At 45.6% G+C, this 15,460-nt stretch overlaps 1 protein-coding gene across 4 annotated transcripts in view; it reads left to right on the plus strand.

The window, feature by feature from the left end:
• The window catches only part of LOC147582963 (GTPase IMAP family member 1-like), a 142,595-nt gene that overhangs the window by 125,619 nt on the left and 1,516 nt on the right, over window positions 1–15,460 (plus strand). Inside the window, exons 1-2 of one of the 4 annotated variants that reach the window (XM_086686886.1) lie at window positions 11,711–11,789; window positions 14,604–14,652. In XM_086686886.1, coding sequence (XP_086543012.1) covers window positions 14,610–14,652 — 43 coding nt within the window. In that variant the 5' untranslated portion in view covers window positions 11,711–11,789; window positions 14,604–14,609. Of the gene's footprint in view, window positions 1–11,710; window positions 11,790–11,993; window positions 12,018–12,066; window positions 12,213–14,603; window positions 14,653–15,460 lie in introns of those variants that run through there. The other 3 variants (XM_086686877.1, XM_086686903.1, XM_086686896.1) reach the window with 3 other exon arrangements.

A 15,460-nucleotide genomic window follows, 5' to 3' on the forward strand; every position in this document is an offset into this window, starting at 1 on the left:
CAAAGTCTGGCACAAAAGGAATATGCCAGGCCCTTTGTCAAAAACAACCAAAAAAAAATTAAGAATTTCAAGATGACATCAATAGAACAGTAAACCCTTCTAAGTACAGGGCCTGTGCAACGGCACGGGTCACATACCCATCAACTTGGTCTTGATGAGGCTGCATACATAAAAGTCTAGAGGAGAGCTAGAATCATATTTCCTGCTCAAAATATCTCTACCATTTCCTAGTTTCATTTCAAGCTACATATTCCTTGAGTGAAACTTGTCCTTGGATGTTTTCATGGTCAGCTAATTGCTTCTCCAGGTATTATGCTCAGGTACGCTGTTAAGTTCCCTAGAGGGAACAGGAGACTAGTTGACACAGAATCCATGGATGCCACAAGAAATCAGATGCGGGTCTCAAATGGTAACAGCCTTGTGATCCTTGGTCAAAAAGGAGCATGTGGCCCCCATCAGTCCCATCCTGAGCCCTAAGTTAGGAGTGATCTCCTTCTACAAGATTCTGGATAGAAGCAGTGTAGCCCAATATCTGAATTCTTCACTCAGCCACGCTCCTGATCATTGAGGGCTTCCTTCCACTTGCAACTATGCTGTGAGCCACAGGCCTCTCCACCGCTTGTCTCCTCCTGCAACCCTGGAAACACAACTTTCCACCCAGGATCTTGCTCCTTCCACATAGTCAGAAGCAGAGAGATAAATGTAGACATAGCCACAGCTTCCTTTTTTATTTTCCTTTGATTCTTTCCATTTCACACACACGCAGAAATGTGGATATAATGAATTTTCAAAAGGTGTGGGGTCATTAAGAGACATTCTTTGAATTCTATAGGAGTCTTCTTGTGGGGCTCAGGGTGTTTTCTGATGCTCAGATCTAGATAATCTCAAAGCTCAACTTATTAAAATAGTGCAGAAATAATAACAGTAGTTTAAAAGAATGGTTCCTCCATTGTCCTGTTTCTTCTACATATCATCTTGGTAACCTTGGTGGATCCGTTTCCTATTGCCTCCATAACAAATTCCCAAAACATTAGTAGCTGAAAACAATATACACTTCATCTTCTACAGTTATGGAGGAGAAGAGCATGGAATTAGACTTATGGAGATAAAATCAAGGTCCCGCAGAGCTGGTTCTTTCTGGAGGCTCCAGGAGAGAATCCATGCCTTGCCTCTTACATCTTCTAGAAGCTGCCAGCTGTCCTGGGCTTGGGGCCATATCACACCAATCTCTGCTGCCTTCATCACATTATCTTCTTGCCTCTCCTTAGAAGGACCCTTCTGATTACATCTGGGGCCCACCCAGATAATCCGGAATAATCTCCCCATCTCAAAGTCATTAACTTAATCACATCTGCAAAGATGCTTATGGAATAAGGTAACATTCACAGGCTCTGGGGATTAAAGTGTGGCCATCTTTCAGGGGCCACCATTCAGCGTGCCACATTTGGGTGAGTTACCCTCTCTGCAACTCACTCCCCTAATCCTTAAAATGGAATACTTACTTCAGACGGTCATTGTGAAACCAGATAAATTTGTACACATGAAGTGGTACTCAAACCATAGTGATCAATAGGTATTAGTTAGAAGTAGTAATAGAACCCTCTAGGCTAGTCTCATAGATTACCCTTTAAGGCTCACCTACACATCAGAGATGCTGTCTTAATCAGCTTGCATAAACATAATACCACAGCCTGGGAGCAGGAACAACAGGAATTCATTTCTCACAGTTCTGCAGACTGGACAGCCCAAGCCCAATGTGCCAGCCAACTTGTTTCCCTGGGGAAGGCTCACCTCCTGATTTGTGGATGGCGCCGTCTCACCGTGTCAATACATGATGGAGCGAGGAAGCAACTCTCTGCTATCTCTTCTTACAAGGGCACTAATCCCGTCAAGAGGACCCCAGATTCATGAACTCATGGAAACCCACTTACCTTATCCCTAAATATCATCATGTTGGGGGTTAGGGATTCTGGAGCCTTCCCTCTTGGTGCCAAATAAAACTAGTCACTTCTACTTTGTAACAACCTCTTATAAGTGGATATCACTCAAGGTTTCCTAGTTTCTCCCCACTCACTCCACCCCCAAAGGGCACTGCATGAAAAGGAAGACTCAGCACCTCCACAGCCTGTCTACCAGGATAAGGGATCTGGATTATCTATACCCCTGCACTCACATGTCTTCAATGAAACTGTCTTCTGGCTCCACAGATGTGCAAGAAGAGCTGCCTCTTGCAGGCTCATGGCAGCCGTGTCACAAAAGAGATATAGGTGTTAGGTGTGACAGTGCACTTGGGGCTGAATCCCTCAGAGGAAACATTGACCAAACCCTCAGGAAATAAGGACCATGCCCCCCAAAGAGCCTTTTACTGACTTCCACGATGTTATATTCGGTTATGAACCACAACCATTCAGTCCTGTTCTCAAACAGGTCTCTGCTTCCTCCTAAGGCTTCTCCAAAGATCTGCCAAAAGTGACCACTCAGAATTTGTGTCTTCACCAGAGGGTCACAGTCTTGGAGCTTCAGGAGAAAAACTGTAGGACGTGCTCTGAACTACTGTTGCCTCAAAGAGACTCTTCAGAGCAGGTTTGCAAGATGGCAGCACTGACTCAATGCTCAGACTGTGCCAGTGAGCAAAGCCAGGACTACTGGCACTCTCAGTCTGGAAGCATATGTACCTCATGAAATCAGACGACTGTCTCAAGATCCAACAGAGTAAGTAGTAATGACATAGGATTGAGTGAACGGATTCAAGATGTGCCATTGTGGTTATTTGTTTGGAATATTGATGGCATTCTGTTTGATGTTCTACTTGTATGGCTATGTGTGGAAACCTTATTTCTTTCTCCTTAAACGAATTAGTAGACTGTGTATTTGTAAACCCACAACAACCATCTTTAAACATTACCTCATCTTCACCTACCCTCAAAATTGAGAAACAAATGCTTCTACTGAGTTTCATTCACTTTCATGATGATAGAACCATTTGCTTAGGTTTAATAAAAATCTGTCCTCTTGTTTCAAAGATACCAATGGAAAAATCGATTCTGCAGCAAGGCCATATGTACAGTGTGATATCTGAGAGTCACTGTTGTTTAATCAAAGACCATCAGACCACTGCTAAGGAGCAATTGTTGCTGTTACATGTGGAGCTAATGTCTCCAAAACCTTCATAAGAAAACTAATATGATGTCTGGCTTCCAGGATCCCAGACTCTCAGGTAATAAGGAAGTCCACTCCCTGGTAGTTCAGAAACCCAGGCAAATTTTGGCGACCTCAGGAAGAGGGAAATTCACTGAGATTTATGGGTACAGCATGCAAAGTTTATTGGAGAAAGTGTTTGGACATTGGTTTCCTTCTCCCAGGATAGAAGAATAGCAGGGGCTTTGAAAGGTCTGATTCAAAACTCATTTGAAAATTTCCAAAAGAAGTTTATCCTTTGGAATTGATAGTTGCTTAATATGATTAGGCTCTAGATTTCCCGAGCAAACTCAAGGAGGCTTTTCCGGTTAATTATGATTCTTGCTGCATCTGTGTAAATAATCAGGCCATGCATAGTAAAAACAATCTTCTAGGATCAACAATACTTATCGGAGACTGTTTATGATCACAAAGTAGAGAATACTATGAAAATGATCCAAAACTTAGAAATAGGCAAGAGAGATTGCTGGAGTGTTCTATTGTTCTCTGTGGTGCTGTGCTTGATGATCAGCTGTGATATATTACAACACTTTAAGGACAGAAAGAATTTTTGCACATCTCTGCCTTGGAGATACTCAGCGAATTTTCTGTCTGGTGGAATATACAGCTCAAAAATTACATTTTACTACTCTCTTGAACACATCAACCCTTGATTTCAAATGAACTTTGTGTTTCTGTTTGTTTGTGTTTTTTGTTTTATTCTTTGTCTATTTGTTTGTTTTTAACTAGGTTTCACACCCAGCATGGAGCCCAAACTCAACACCCTAAGGTCAAGACCTGAGCTGAGATCAAGAGTCAGACGCTTAACTGATTGAGCCACCCAAAGAAACTTTGAACCAATTATAGAATCAAACTGGTTCTCTAGTTAAGCCATGAGTTGAGCAAAATCGTTGATGTGTTTATACTTGCCCAGGAGTCATGAGTTTGCTTTTTTTGAAAACTGCAGATAAGAAAGAGAGGCAGAAATAGCATGATCCAAGCCTTGGAGGTGAAAATAACACTGGACACAGGCAGAGAACAGCTAACAATTTGGAGTGCAGGAATTATTACCAGCCTTTACTGAGGGCCTACTGTGTCCCAGGCACTGACCTCCATATCATTATCACCTTCGTTCCTTACAAAAGTGTAAAATGGATATTAACTGGAACAATGATATCTAGAAGAATCTCATTCTTGGAAGAGGAGTTGAGACTGATCATAATGACTGTTGAACCAGGCCAAGGAATGTGGATTCTAAGCCCTACGCAGTAGAAGATTTCCAAGAAGCAGAGACCTAAGAAAACTATCCCAATGGGCTTAACCTGGTAACTGCAATGAGGACTTGAGAGGAAGAGATCAGGGGTACTGTTCCCTCACACTGCACACACTGTCCCTCTCTTACCATATCGTAGGTTGAATTGTGTCCCTCTAAAGAAGTCCTAACTCCTGGTACCTGAGAATGTGACCTATTTGGAGCACAGTCTCTGTGATGTCATGTCATGAAGTCAAGGTTGAGCCCTACTCCGATGCCTGGAATCGTTTCATTCACAGGGAGGGAAGTTTACACACAGATACACACAGAGAACACCATGTGACAAAAGAGGCAGACATTGGAGTTAAGCACCTAGAAGGCAAAGAACAAAGCAGGCCAGCCAGCACCAGAAGCTAAGACGCAGAAAAGAAAGATCCTTCCCCAGAGACTTCATGGAGATCATGGCCCTGGGAACGTCTCGGTTTGGCAGTTGTAGCCTGTGCCAGTGAGACAGTAGCCATAACAATGACACAGTAAGTTTCTGCTCTTTAAGCAACAGTTTGTGGTCATTTGTTACAGCAGCTCCTGGGGGAACTAATATAGATTTTAAGGCCAAGAAGTAGGGTCCTGCTCTGGTAATTACTTAAAATGTAGGAGTCGTTTTGAAATTGAGTAATGCATGGAGGCTCGAGGAATTCTAAGGTACATGATAAAAAAAGGCCTAGATTGCCCTTAGAGGATGTCGGTAGTAAGATGAACATCAATGTCACTTTCTGGTGAGGTCCCTGAATGAGGTGGGGACCACGCTGCTGGACATTGAAGGGACGATGGCACTTGCTATAAAATGGCAGGGGGCGGGGAGGCAGGCTAAACTGAGGTGGGCTGCTGGGTGGAGAGTAGATCATGTAAGTGATGAACTTGAATATTTAGCCCAGGAGAATTCCGAGAACAGTGTGTAAGGTGCGGCCTGGTATCTACTTGCTGCTGCTAATGAAATGAGTGAGGAAAGAGAGTGTGGCGTATCTGCCAGCCAAGGAGAATCAAGATCGCCAGCTGCCAGCAGAGCCCAGGAAGAAGCAAGCAAGGTCCTCCCCTCAAGGCTTCAGAGAGCGCACGCCTCTGCTGGCATCTTGACTTTGGACTCCAGGAGCTACCACACAATCCATGTCTCAGCTGTTTCAACTGCAGTTTGGACGACCTGTCGTGCAGTGCTAGGCGCCCAGTATGTCCCCTCCACCTTGCCCCTGCCTGCAATCTTGTCCCATCCTCTGAGAAACCCAAAGGTCTCCCCTTCTGTGTCACGGTGTGAACAGGGCAAATCTTCCAGACTACATTCTTCCTCATTCCCGCCACATTTCTGGCCCAGACGGACCCCGGGTCTCCTTGATGAGAGCTTGGGGCTTTCTCAGAATTTAGATTTCAGTCCTCTGAAGACTTTTCTTTTTGGAAACAATTATACAACATCAAAACAAAAACTAACAATTGTTTCTTTTAAAGAGACACACAGGAATTTAAAGCCTGGGAGTGCGGTTAGGGCCTCCTGAACTCTTAAGGCAAACAGGCAGACTGTCAGGGTGCCATGAGCTGGGGGGTCAGAGGTAAAAGCGGGCCCTGGTCCCAGCAGCAACAATCAATCCCTCACTCTTACAGAATACCAACACTGCACAAAAGGACTATTTTCTCTTAATCAGCAAAAATGTCTCCTTAATATATAAAAATCAGTCAGTGGAATAGTGTGTGGGCCTGATTCTGCCACGATCAAGATCTATGGCTTGGAGAAAACCCAAACACAAACAGACCCCAAAAAACCACAATCCCCATGTGCCCCAGTATCTTTACAGATAAGAAGTCCCAGATTGTCTCAATTCAATGCCTCCTACAGAACAGCATCATGTGAGACTGTCTGGGCCTCTCCCAATGAAGACGAATCCCAAGACTCTCCCCCCAGCATGATTCATGAGCCTGGGCCCATGTACCCACACAACCTCTCAGGTGTTGGTTGGCTGTAGGTATAAATCTCCAGGTGGAACAGGGGCCTGTGGCCGCCAAAGGGAGACCCTGAAGAGGCCCCAGTCCCAAGACTCCTGGCTGGAGGACCCAGGTGTGAATACGAGTATGGGTGTTCTTTTCCCAGGGCTTTAGCATCCCTGGGCCATCAGAGTAATGGACACTTACAGATGGTTATGGACATCACCTTTATTTACCAGCCAGCACCAACAGCCATGAACACAAGAAGCCAAGGCACAGGCATGTTTAACCCTGAGTTCTCTGCTACTCTCCACACACACAGCATCCTTCCTCACTCATCCGCCTAGACTTTCCAGTCCCACACCTCCAAACCCCACAGCCTTTGCTTGGATGGCCCCTGGATTCTTAGCCATTCCTCAGTACCGAGGGTGGAAGAGGCAGCTTGGGAGAATGGGGGTCAGGGAAAGAACTCACAGGCTGCCAGGACCAGCTGACAGCCTTCAGTGATCTGCCCTCTCTGGGATTTACAACAAAGTTGGCACGGTTTCTGCTGTTACCTTCGTTTCTTTCTTTTGGTTTCAACTTGACATCTTTTATTGCTTCACTCTCATCTTTGTGGAGTGTCTCCAGTGCTGTATTACAAATGATAAACATGGTAAGTAAATCTTTAACGAGGGTTAAAGGAAAGACTGTTATATTTATGGCACCATATCACAGCACAGTTTTTTCTGTTATTGTTTCCCACAGTCCCTTGCATTTTCAAGAAATGGGCAACAGGGTGATTTCTCGTAAATTCACTCACGCATAGAAAAACATACATCTTACTTCAGCCCCAGCAATTTCCTGCCTCACCTCTCCTGAGTCTTTCTTCCTCATCAGCCCACAAAGGCAAGGTCACAGGTTCACGTCTTCTCATTTGTGGCTGCTCTTGTGCCCAAAAGGGACTGGGGCAGGAAGGCGGGGCCAAAGAGGAACCCCACCATGGAGGTCTCACTGGCCTCTGCACCGGATACTTTTCCCATCTCTCCCCAGGCTGGTGCTGGCTTGAGGATGAGGTGGACGTCTTCCTGGGAATCTCCAACCAGGACCCATTCAAAGCAAGCACAGCAGCTAGATCTTTTGACCCTGACGTGGGCTGAACAAGTCAGTTCTGCTCTTTATAGAACAGGTGCACACGGATGCTGCTACCTTCCAAAATTTTGACCAATTTTTCTACTGGTTGTTTGTTCATTGATTGATCGATTGATTAAAGTTTATTTACTAATTTTGAGAGAGAGAGAGAGTGAAGAGGGGAAGGACAGATAAAGAGGGAGAGAGAGGATCCCAAACACACTCCTTGCCAGCACAGAGCCCGATGCAGGGCTTGAATTCAAAAACAGTGAGATCATGACCTGAACTGAAACCAGGAGTCAGATGCTCAAGCAAATAGCCACCCACGTCCCCCACATTTTAAAAATTTTTCACTCAAAACATAAATAGCTAACAAACAGCCAGGCAGCCTTATTATTTTGACTATTATTTATTTATCAGGAAGATATAGAACGTGAAAGTTGCACTGAAATGACTCATGTCCAAGCTGTGAAAGAATATAAACAACTCTTTGAAATACAGGGAGAGGCTAGCGTCTCTCTCACCCTCTGCAAGTTCACTATATCTGCAGTTATTAGGACAGCGGGACTCTGTATTAAGACGGCTGTCGGTAGGACGGTGGTAACTGCTGCCTGGCTCCCTTTTGACGCTGTTTCGTTTAACTATAATAAGACACCACAAGGGGAAGACAAAACGAGGCAAACTCCAGGCAGCCAGCAGGAAGGAAGAAGACGGGAGTTGGCAATGTGGCCAGAGTTTGACCCAAAACTAGGACAGGCTTCCATATGTCCTGGAGGAACTGTACAGACCTAGTACTGGTGGGACAGCCATAAGTGGTGCAACGTATATATTTTTAAAAATATATTAAAGTCTCTTAAAGTTGTTCTAAGATCATTCAGCAAACGAAGAAAGACTATTTCAAAAAAAAAAAGTCTACTAAATAGTAGTAAGAACAGTGAGTCTGTGACTCTTACCATAAGCTGCTTCTTCCCTTCCAACACACACTCAGCTCCTCTGGAAGGAAACTGCATTTTGGGAGGTGTGGCCAAGAAGCTGGGGCTCCCTGTCCCCTCAGCCTTCCAGCAAGAGAACAGTATCTTGGGAGGAATCAGCTGGAGGTCAGTAGGTTTAACCGCCGGGTATAGTATGGACAGACAGAGTGGTTAGGGAAAGACACACAGAGTGGGGCTAAGACAACTGTCACCTCCTGGGACTGTGCAGGCCCAGGCTGCACCCTCTGAGGAGAGACACCAAAGGTTTCACCCTGCTGGGGAAGCAGACTTCACCAGGAGAGTCCAGCCAAACACGCAAACCCCCTGCACAAAGTTGCAGTGAAGCGACCAGAGCAGATATCCTTGTCTTATCTCTGATCACAGGGGCAAAACTCTCAGCCTTTCATCAAGTATGGTACCAGTGGTGGGAGTTTTCACACTGATTTCCTTCAGTTCTTCCAACATGCTTAGAATTGCTCTTTGGAAGCCCTGTCTCTGAATCCAACATCCAGGGCCTCTGCCAGGCAATTCCTGTGGCCTGAGTTTTTTCCCTATATGGGTCACACCTTCCTGTTTCGTTGTACATCTTACAGTTCTTGTTAAAAACTGGGCATTTTAGGTAACATCGTGTAGTGAATCTGGATACTGATTCCCTTTCTGCCTTTCTAGGCCTTGATTTGCTGATGTCTGTGTGTCCATAAGAATACAGAAATCGCTTTTTTAAACAACAAAATAGAAATTCTGCAGCAGAAAAGTATGACTGAAATGAAAATTTGACTAGTGGAGCTCAACGATAGATTTGAATGGCTACAACAAAGATTCAGTGAATTTGAAGATGTAATAGTTATAAAAACACATGAACTTCACAATTGAGCTCCAAAACACAGGAAGCAAAAAATAACGGGCATCAAGGAGAAATAGACAATTCAACAACAAGCTGTAGATTTCAATGTCCACGCTGACAAACGTGTTCCAGAGCTAATCAGAAGGTCAAAACAGAAGATGTGACCCACAGATAAACCAACTAGACCTAACACTAGAGCACCTTACCCAAAGAAGTTGATTATGCATTCTGTTCAGGTACACAGAGAACCTTCTCCTAAATATGACCAATAGGCCATAAAATGGGTCTCAATAAATCTAAGAGACTTGAAATCCTAGAGAATAACAGGGGGTAAGATCCTTTACATCAGTCTTGGCAATAATTTTTTGGATTTGACCACAAAAGCAAAGGCAGCGACAGATAAAATGAACAAGTGAGATTACATCCAACTAATACGCTTCTGCCTGGCAAAGGAAACCATCAACAATACAAAAAGGCAGCCCGCTGAATGGGAGAAAGTATTTGCAAATCATATATTTGGTAAAGGGTTAATACCCAAAATACATAAAGAACTCATATAATTAATAGCAAAACCCGAGCAATTTATTTAAAAAGGACAGAAGAACCAAACAGGCATTTTCCCAAAGAGGACATCCAGGTGGCACATAGGTGCATGGAGATGTGCTCAGTATCACCATCATCAGGGGAAACGCAAATCAAAACCACAATGAGGTATCCCCTCACACGTGTTAGAATGACTATCATCAAGAAGACAAGAGGTAACAAGTGTTAGGGAAGATGTGGAGAAAAGGGAAGCCTTGTGCACTGTGCACGGGACGCAAAATGGTGCAGCCACTGTGGAAAACATATGGATGGTCCTCCAAAAATTAGAGGTAGCATTACATTTGATCCGGCAATCCCACTTCTGGGTATTTATCCAAAAGAAATGAAAGCAAGATCTCAAAGAAAGATCTACACTCACAAGCTCCCTACAGCATTGCTCACAGTACCCAAGATGTGGAAGCAACCTAAGGGTCCATCTACGGGTGTGTGTATGTATATATATATAGTTCTGTGAAAAGAAAGAGGAACATCTTGTCATTTGCAACAACAGGGTCGAACTTCAGGGCATTATTGTAAGTGAAACAGGTCAAACAGAGAAAAACAAATACTGTATGATATAACTTTTATGTGGAATTTTAAAAAGCCAAACTGATAGAAATGGAGAGTAGAACGGTGGTGACCAGAGGCTGGGGGATGGGGGGATGGGGGCATTGGTCAAAGAGTACAAAGTTCCAGTTATAAGATGAATAAGTTGTAGGGATCTAACGTGCAGCAGAGTGACTATAGCTCATTACCACTGTATCATACTTTAAGTGTTACTAATGGAATAGATGATCTTAAATGTTCTCACTCAAAAAAAAAGAGTAATGGTAAATATGTGATGTGATGCAGGTGTTAGCTAATAATATTATAGTGGCAATTATTTTGCAATATAGAGTGCATCAAATCAACACATTGCACCCTTTAAAATTACAGTGTTATATTTCAATTATATCTCAATAAAGCTGGATAGCGTGTGGGGGGATAAGGTGGAGGGCCATGGGTTAGGTATCTTCACTAGAGAGAATGAACTGGCAAGACTGGCTAAAAATCAGGCCACAGAGCATTAGCTTCAGATTAAGTGAAAGCCCTCACTACACACGGGGAGAGTTGACTTCAGAAACTGTAAGTGAGTTGGGCAAGATCGCAGAGTTGATTCCAGAACAAACCAGGTCCAGGGCACATAGCACCATACGCTGTTGTAGCCTTCTCTCCACAAATTGTCTGGCTATTTTCCTCTCTCATGACCTCCTGAGAGGAGAAACAGACACTTGGGTCAGAGATACCAACTTGAGGCCAGACTAAGTCTCCTATGAAAATTCCATCCTCTTCCTGCTGTCTGATCTTTAACAGCTGAAAAGACCTCTTTTTCTTTAGGAACGAGGAGATGGCAGAGAGGACCACATTGGTGGCCTTGTCCACACTGATGTCCAGTCAAGGATTCCTCCCTGATTCCTGGGGAAGGAGACTCTCAAGAGGCCATTTTCTAGGAGAACACCCAAAAAGCAAACGGCAACTGGATATAAGAGTAGTGGGCAGGGCCAAAACTGAGAACAGGCCTCAGAAGTCTAAACTGCCCTTCACTGAGGTTACAGCCCCTCCCGGGAACAAGACGTGGTGCCACAGCGACCTTCGGAAAGGATCAGCACAGTCCCAAGCAGGGGGTGGGTTGCCCAGTGAAAAGAACTCAAAGGCACCACTCGCTGGCCCACCTGGCCCATGTCCTGTCCCTTTAAATCGGCACCACTGGGCCCTCCCTCCCTGGGCTCTGAGACTTCCTGCTCTGTGCTGGCAGGAACAGCCTCTGTACTCACAACCCAAGGCACAGTACCAGGTCGCACTTTCTGCAGCCAACAGCAGAACCTGTCACCACTTCTGCTGGAAGGTGAGCACACAGGGGAAAGAAGGGAGCCACCTGGGGCAGAGGGGAGTGGAGGAAGTGGGGGGGTTAGGTGGGCTCTAAGGAATTCAGGGTCTGGTTGCAGCTCACTGAGTGGGCGCCTGCATTCTACTACCTCCCAGGAAGGGGAGCTGGATCTACAAAGAATAACTTCACCCTTGCAGGCTTTTCAGGGAGCTCTGAGTTTCAGAACAAGCAAGTGAAGAAGCAATGGTAAGCATCTTCTTCAGCCTTGGAGTGAGCACACTTTTACTTAGGACTACATACTTCATCCTGCCCTGCTCCTCGCCTGGTCAGAAAGGTGTTTGCTAGAAGCACTGTCAGGGCTGAGCACGCTGGAGAAGGCTGCAGACACTCCCTCTGAGGGCATGTGCAGCCAAGGAGAGAGACATTTCTGAGGACAAACAAGTGAGTCTAACCTCAGAACACATCGCACAGTGGAAATCGTGTCTGTGAGCCAAGCCCCACTCACACACTCCACCCCCTCAGCCCTGTGCATGCCCAGGGACTTGCAGGAGCCAGCAACAGTTATGAACATGGTCTTCAGACCTCTGCAGTACACGTGCTTGTGTGTCCTTGCACATCCCTTCCCCCGCCCAAGCTGCCCAGGGCTCTGTGGGCTGGAGCCCTCTTCATCCCCACACACTGGCTATAAATGAAGGGCTTGGACAGGATGAATGGCCCAGAAACTCAGAGCAGGGACCCAATGCATTAGAATCACTCAGGGGGTTGGGGAGGGTGCCTCGGTGGCTTGGTCCATTAAGCTTTGAGCCCTGCGATGGTTTCTGTGCTGTCAGTTCAATGCCTGGAGCCTGCTTTGGATTCTTCATCTGCCTCTCTCTTTCTGACTCTCCCCTGCTCAAGCTGTGTCTCACCGTCTCTCAAAAAAAATAAGTAAACAGTAAAATAAATTTTTTTAATTAAAAAAATCCCTCAGGAGGAGGGGTGAGAGATACCGTTTTTTTAACGTTTATTTATATATTATTTATTTATTTGTTTGTTTGTTTATTTTTGAGACAGACATGTGACCAGGGGAGGCACACATGAAGAAAGAGAGAGAATCCGAAGCAGTCTCTGTGCTATCAGCACAGAGCCTGAAGAGGGGCTCAAACCCACAAAACATAAGACCATGAGCTGAACCAAAATTAAGAGTCAAACACTTACTTAACAGATTGAGCCACAAAGGCACCCCCTTTTTTCTTATTAAAGTACACATCTATGAAACAAAATGTCAAATATATATTTTAAAGACTCCCATAAATACTTCCAAAAGGCAGCAGGTTCAGGAAGCAGGGGATTACATAATATCCAATCGCATTTAAGATGCTAGGAGTCTCCATGTTCTACATCAGTCAATGACTCCAAGCCTCTAAACCCCAGATGTCAGCTCTCAGAAACTCTGGAAGAATTTTTCAAATCCCATCCCAAACCATCGCAAACCTTGGGAAGTCCCATAGGGGCCAGGAGTCCAGTGGATTTCCTAGAGCACACTTGGTCAGTTCGTCATCGATAAGGACTTCTTGCTTTAGCTAAATTCTTGTTTTTTGCACTGTATCTTCTGGCTGTTTCTTCAGTTCTGCTGTGCAGTCAGTTATGGGAGTTTGCTAATTTTTACACACAAGATCACTACTCACCTGAAGCCTGTGGAATCAACTTTACCAAGGGCTTTGGGGAGCCGAAAGGGGCATTACGCAGAAGACAAACCTGTCATCTAACGGGTCAGAGACAAGTTATCAATCAACCCTTCCCTTTGCTTGTCCTTGTGTGTTGCCCATGGGACTCAGCACGGTCACCCATGGTAGCCAGGTGTTGCCATGAAGAGGTAGCATTTGAAATGGATGGTGGAGCACAGACAGGACTCAGACAGAAATGTGGGAGAGAATGAGTGGTCATGGGGGTGAGCGCACAGGCGGGCTGGAAAGGCCCTGAAACCTGTCCTCTGCGGAGCAGCTGACCCAGAAGGGGAGTGAGTGGGACACAGGGCTGGCGAAGCAGACAGAGCAGAGCTGCGCCCTTGTGGCCAGGTCCTCATGAGATCATGCAGACTCCATCACTGAGTGGCTATCTGTAGTAAATCCTGCTGGACTTGGGGTCATCGCTTAGTTTGAGAGGCCTCAGATTCAGGGCAGGAACACCAGGAGCCGGAAGGGAGTGTCCCATCTCTCCAGCACACAGGTCATATTTACACAAATGACACAAGCCAAATTCTTTGGTCTTCGGAGAGCAGATCACAGGTTCTTCACATCAGCATGGGAGATAGGTATCTTTCCTAATTTTCAAAAGCAAACTGCAAACTCTCTTCTTGTCCTCCGCACCCCACCTCCCCGGCCCATCCCCGGCCAACCGCCCTAAGGTGGTTCCTATGTCACTGAGCAGAATTTCTCATTCTCACAGTTTTCCAAAGTCTCCCCTGGCTGTGGAATCTTCTGGCAAAACTTTGTGCCTACAGTTAATGACACTGACATAAATTACATGGGAAATTCTCAGCTAAGGCTCACTCACTGACACAGAGGATGGGTTATCACCACCACTCTGTCATTTGCATTTAGGGTCCCTGAAAGGACCAATGAGGCTCACCAAAGGATCGCACGGTTTGGTTCCAACACCAACCAGGTCCTTCCAGGGTTCTTCCCCAAATTCTGATGTTCAGAGGAGGGCAGGAAGCATGACCTTTCATTGGGATGTCACCAGCTCTTTGGACCTTGCCTGAGCCACCTTAGGTAGTTATACCTATTCGATAAACAAATGAATGATTGAAGGAATGAAGGAACTAACAGGTTGTGTTTGGAACTCTTTCAGGTGGGCATGGGAGGACGCAAGATGGCCAGGGATGAAGAAAATGCCTATGGTAAGAACTGATCTCAGTGTGTACTTGCCCCTAGATGTCAGCTCTGGGTCCCAAGGCCATGGGCTAACTCAAGACTGAACAGAGACATTGGGGCACCTGAGTGGCTCAGTCGGTTGAGCGTCTGACTTCAGCTCAGGTCATGATCTCCAGCTCGTGAGTTCGAGCCCCACGTTGGGCTCTGTGCTGACAGCTCAGAGCCTGGAGCCTGTGTCAGATTCGTCTCCTTCTCTCTCTGTCCAAACCCACTCGCATTCTGTCCCTGTCTCTCTCAAAATTAAATAAACATTAAAAAAAAAAAAAAGACTGAACAGAGACAATCCTAGACATGTGCCCATGCTGGGGTGAAACAGCTAGAGCCCCAGCTTTGTATTTTTGCTGGACTTCTGCCCCTGCCCTACTGTAGGATATTAAGTGCCTTGACTAGCCGTGTCTTGGGTCCCAAAGGGTACAATGAGGATAATACATCTACTCTGATCCCCACAGAAGTTGTGGAGGGTTGAGATCATGGGCTAGAGGGAACATGGTTTACCAGGTAGACTGTGTCCGTGAACAAGGATGGAGGGTTAACTGTGTCTTACTGGAAGCAGGTTTCCTAGAGAGAAGAGGGAGGAGGAGGGGAAGTGGAGGAAGGAAGAAGCAAAGAGATCCTGTCACCTAATACTCTGAGCAACCCTGGGAGACACAACTCTCTGTCACCCCTCCCATTATGCAGAAGATGTTGAACGCTTAGACTAAACTGGCCCAAGGTTCCACAGCTGGCACATGCGGGGCTGTGATTCCAACCTGGGGTGTCTGGGACTCCAGACAG

This window comes from Puma concolor, chromosome A2, assembly GCF_028749965.1.
Source record: "Puma concolor isolate L17-30 chromosome A2, mPumCon1.1.hap2, whole genome shotgun sequence".
Taxonomy (NCBI): domain Eukaryota; kingdom Metazoa; phylum Chordata; class Mammalia; order Carnivora; family Felidae; genus Puma; species Puma concolor.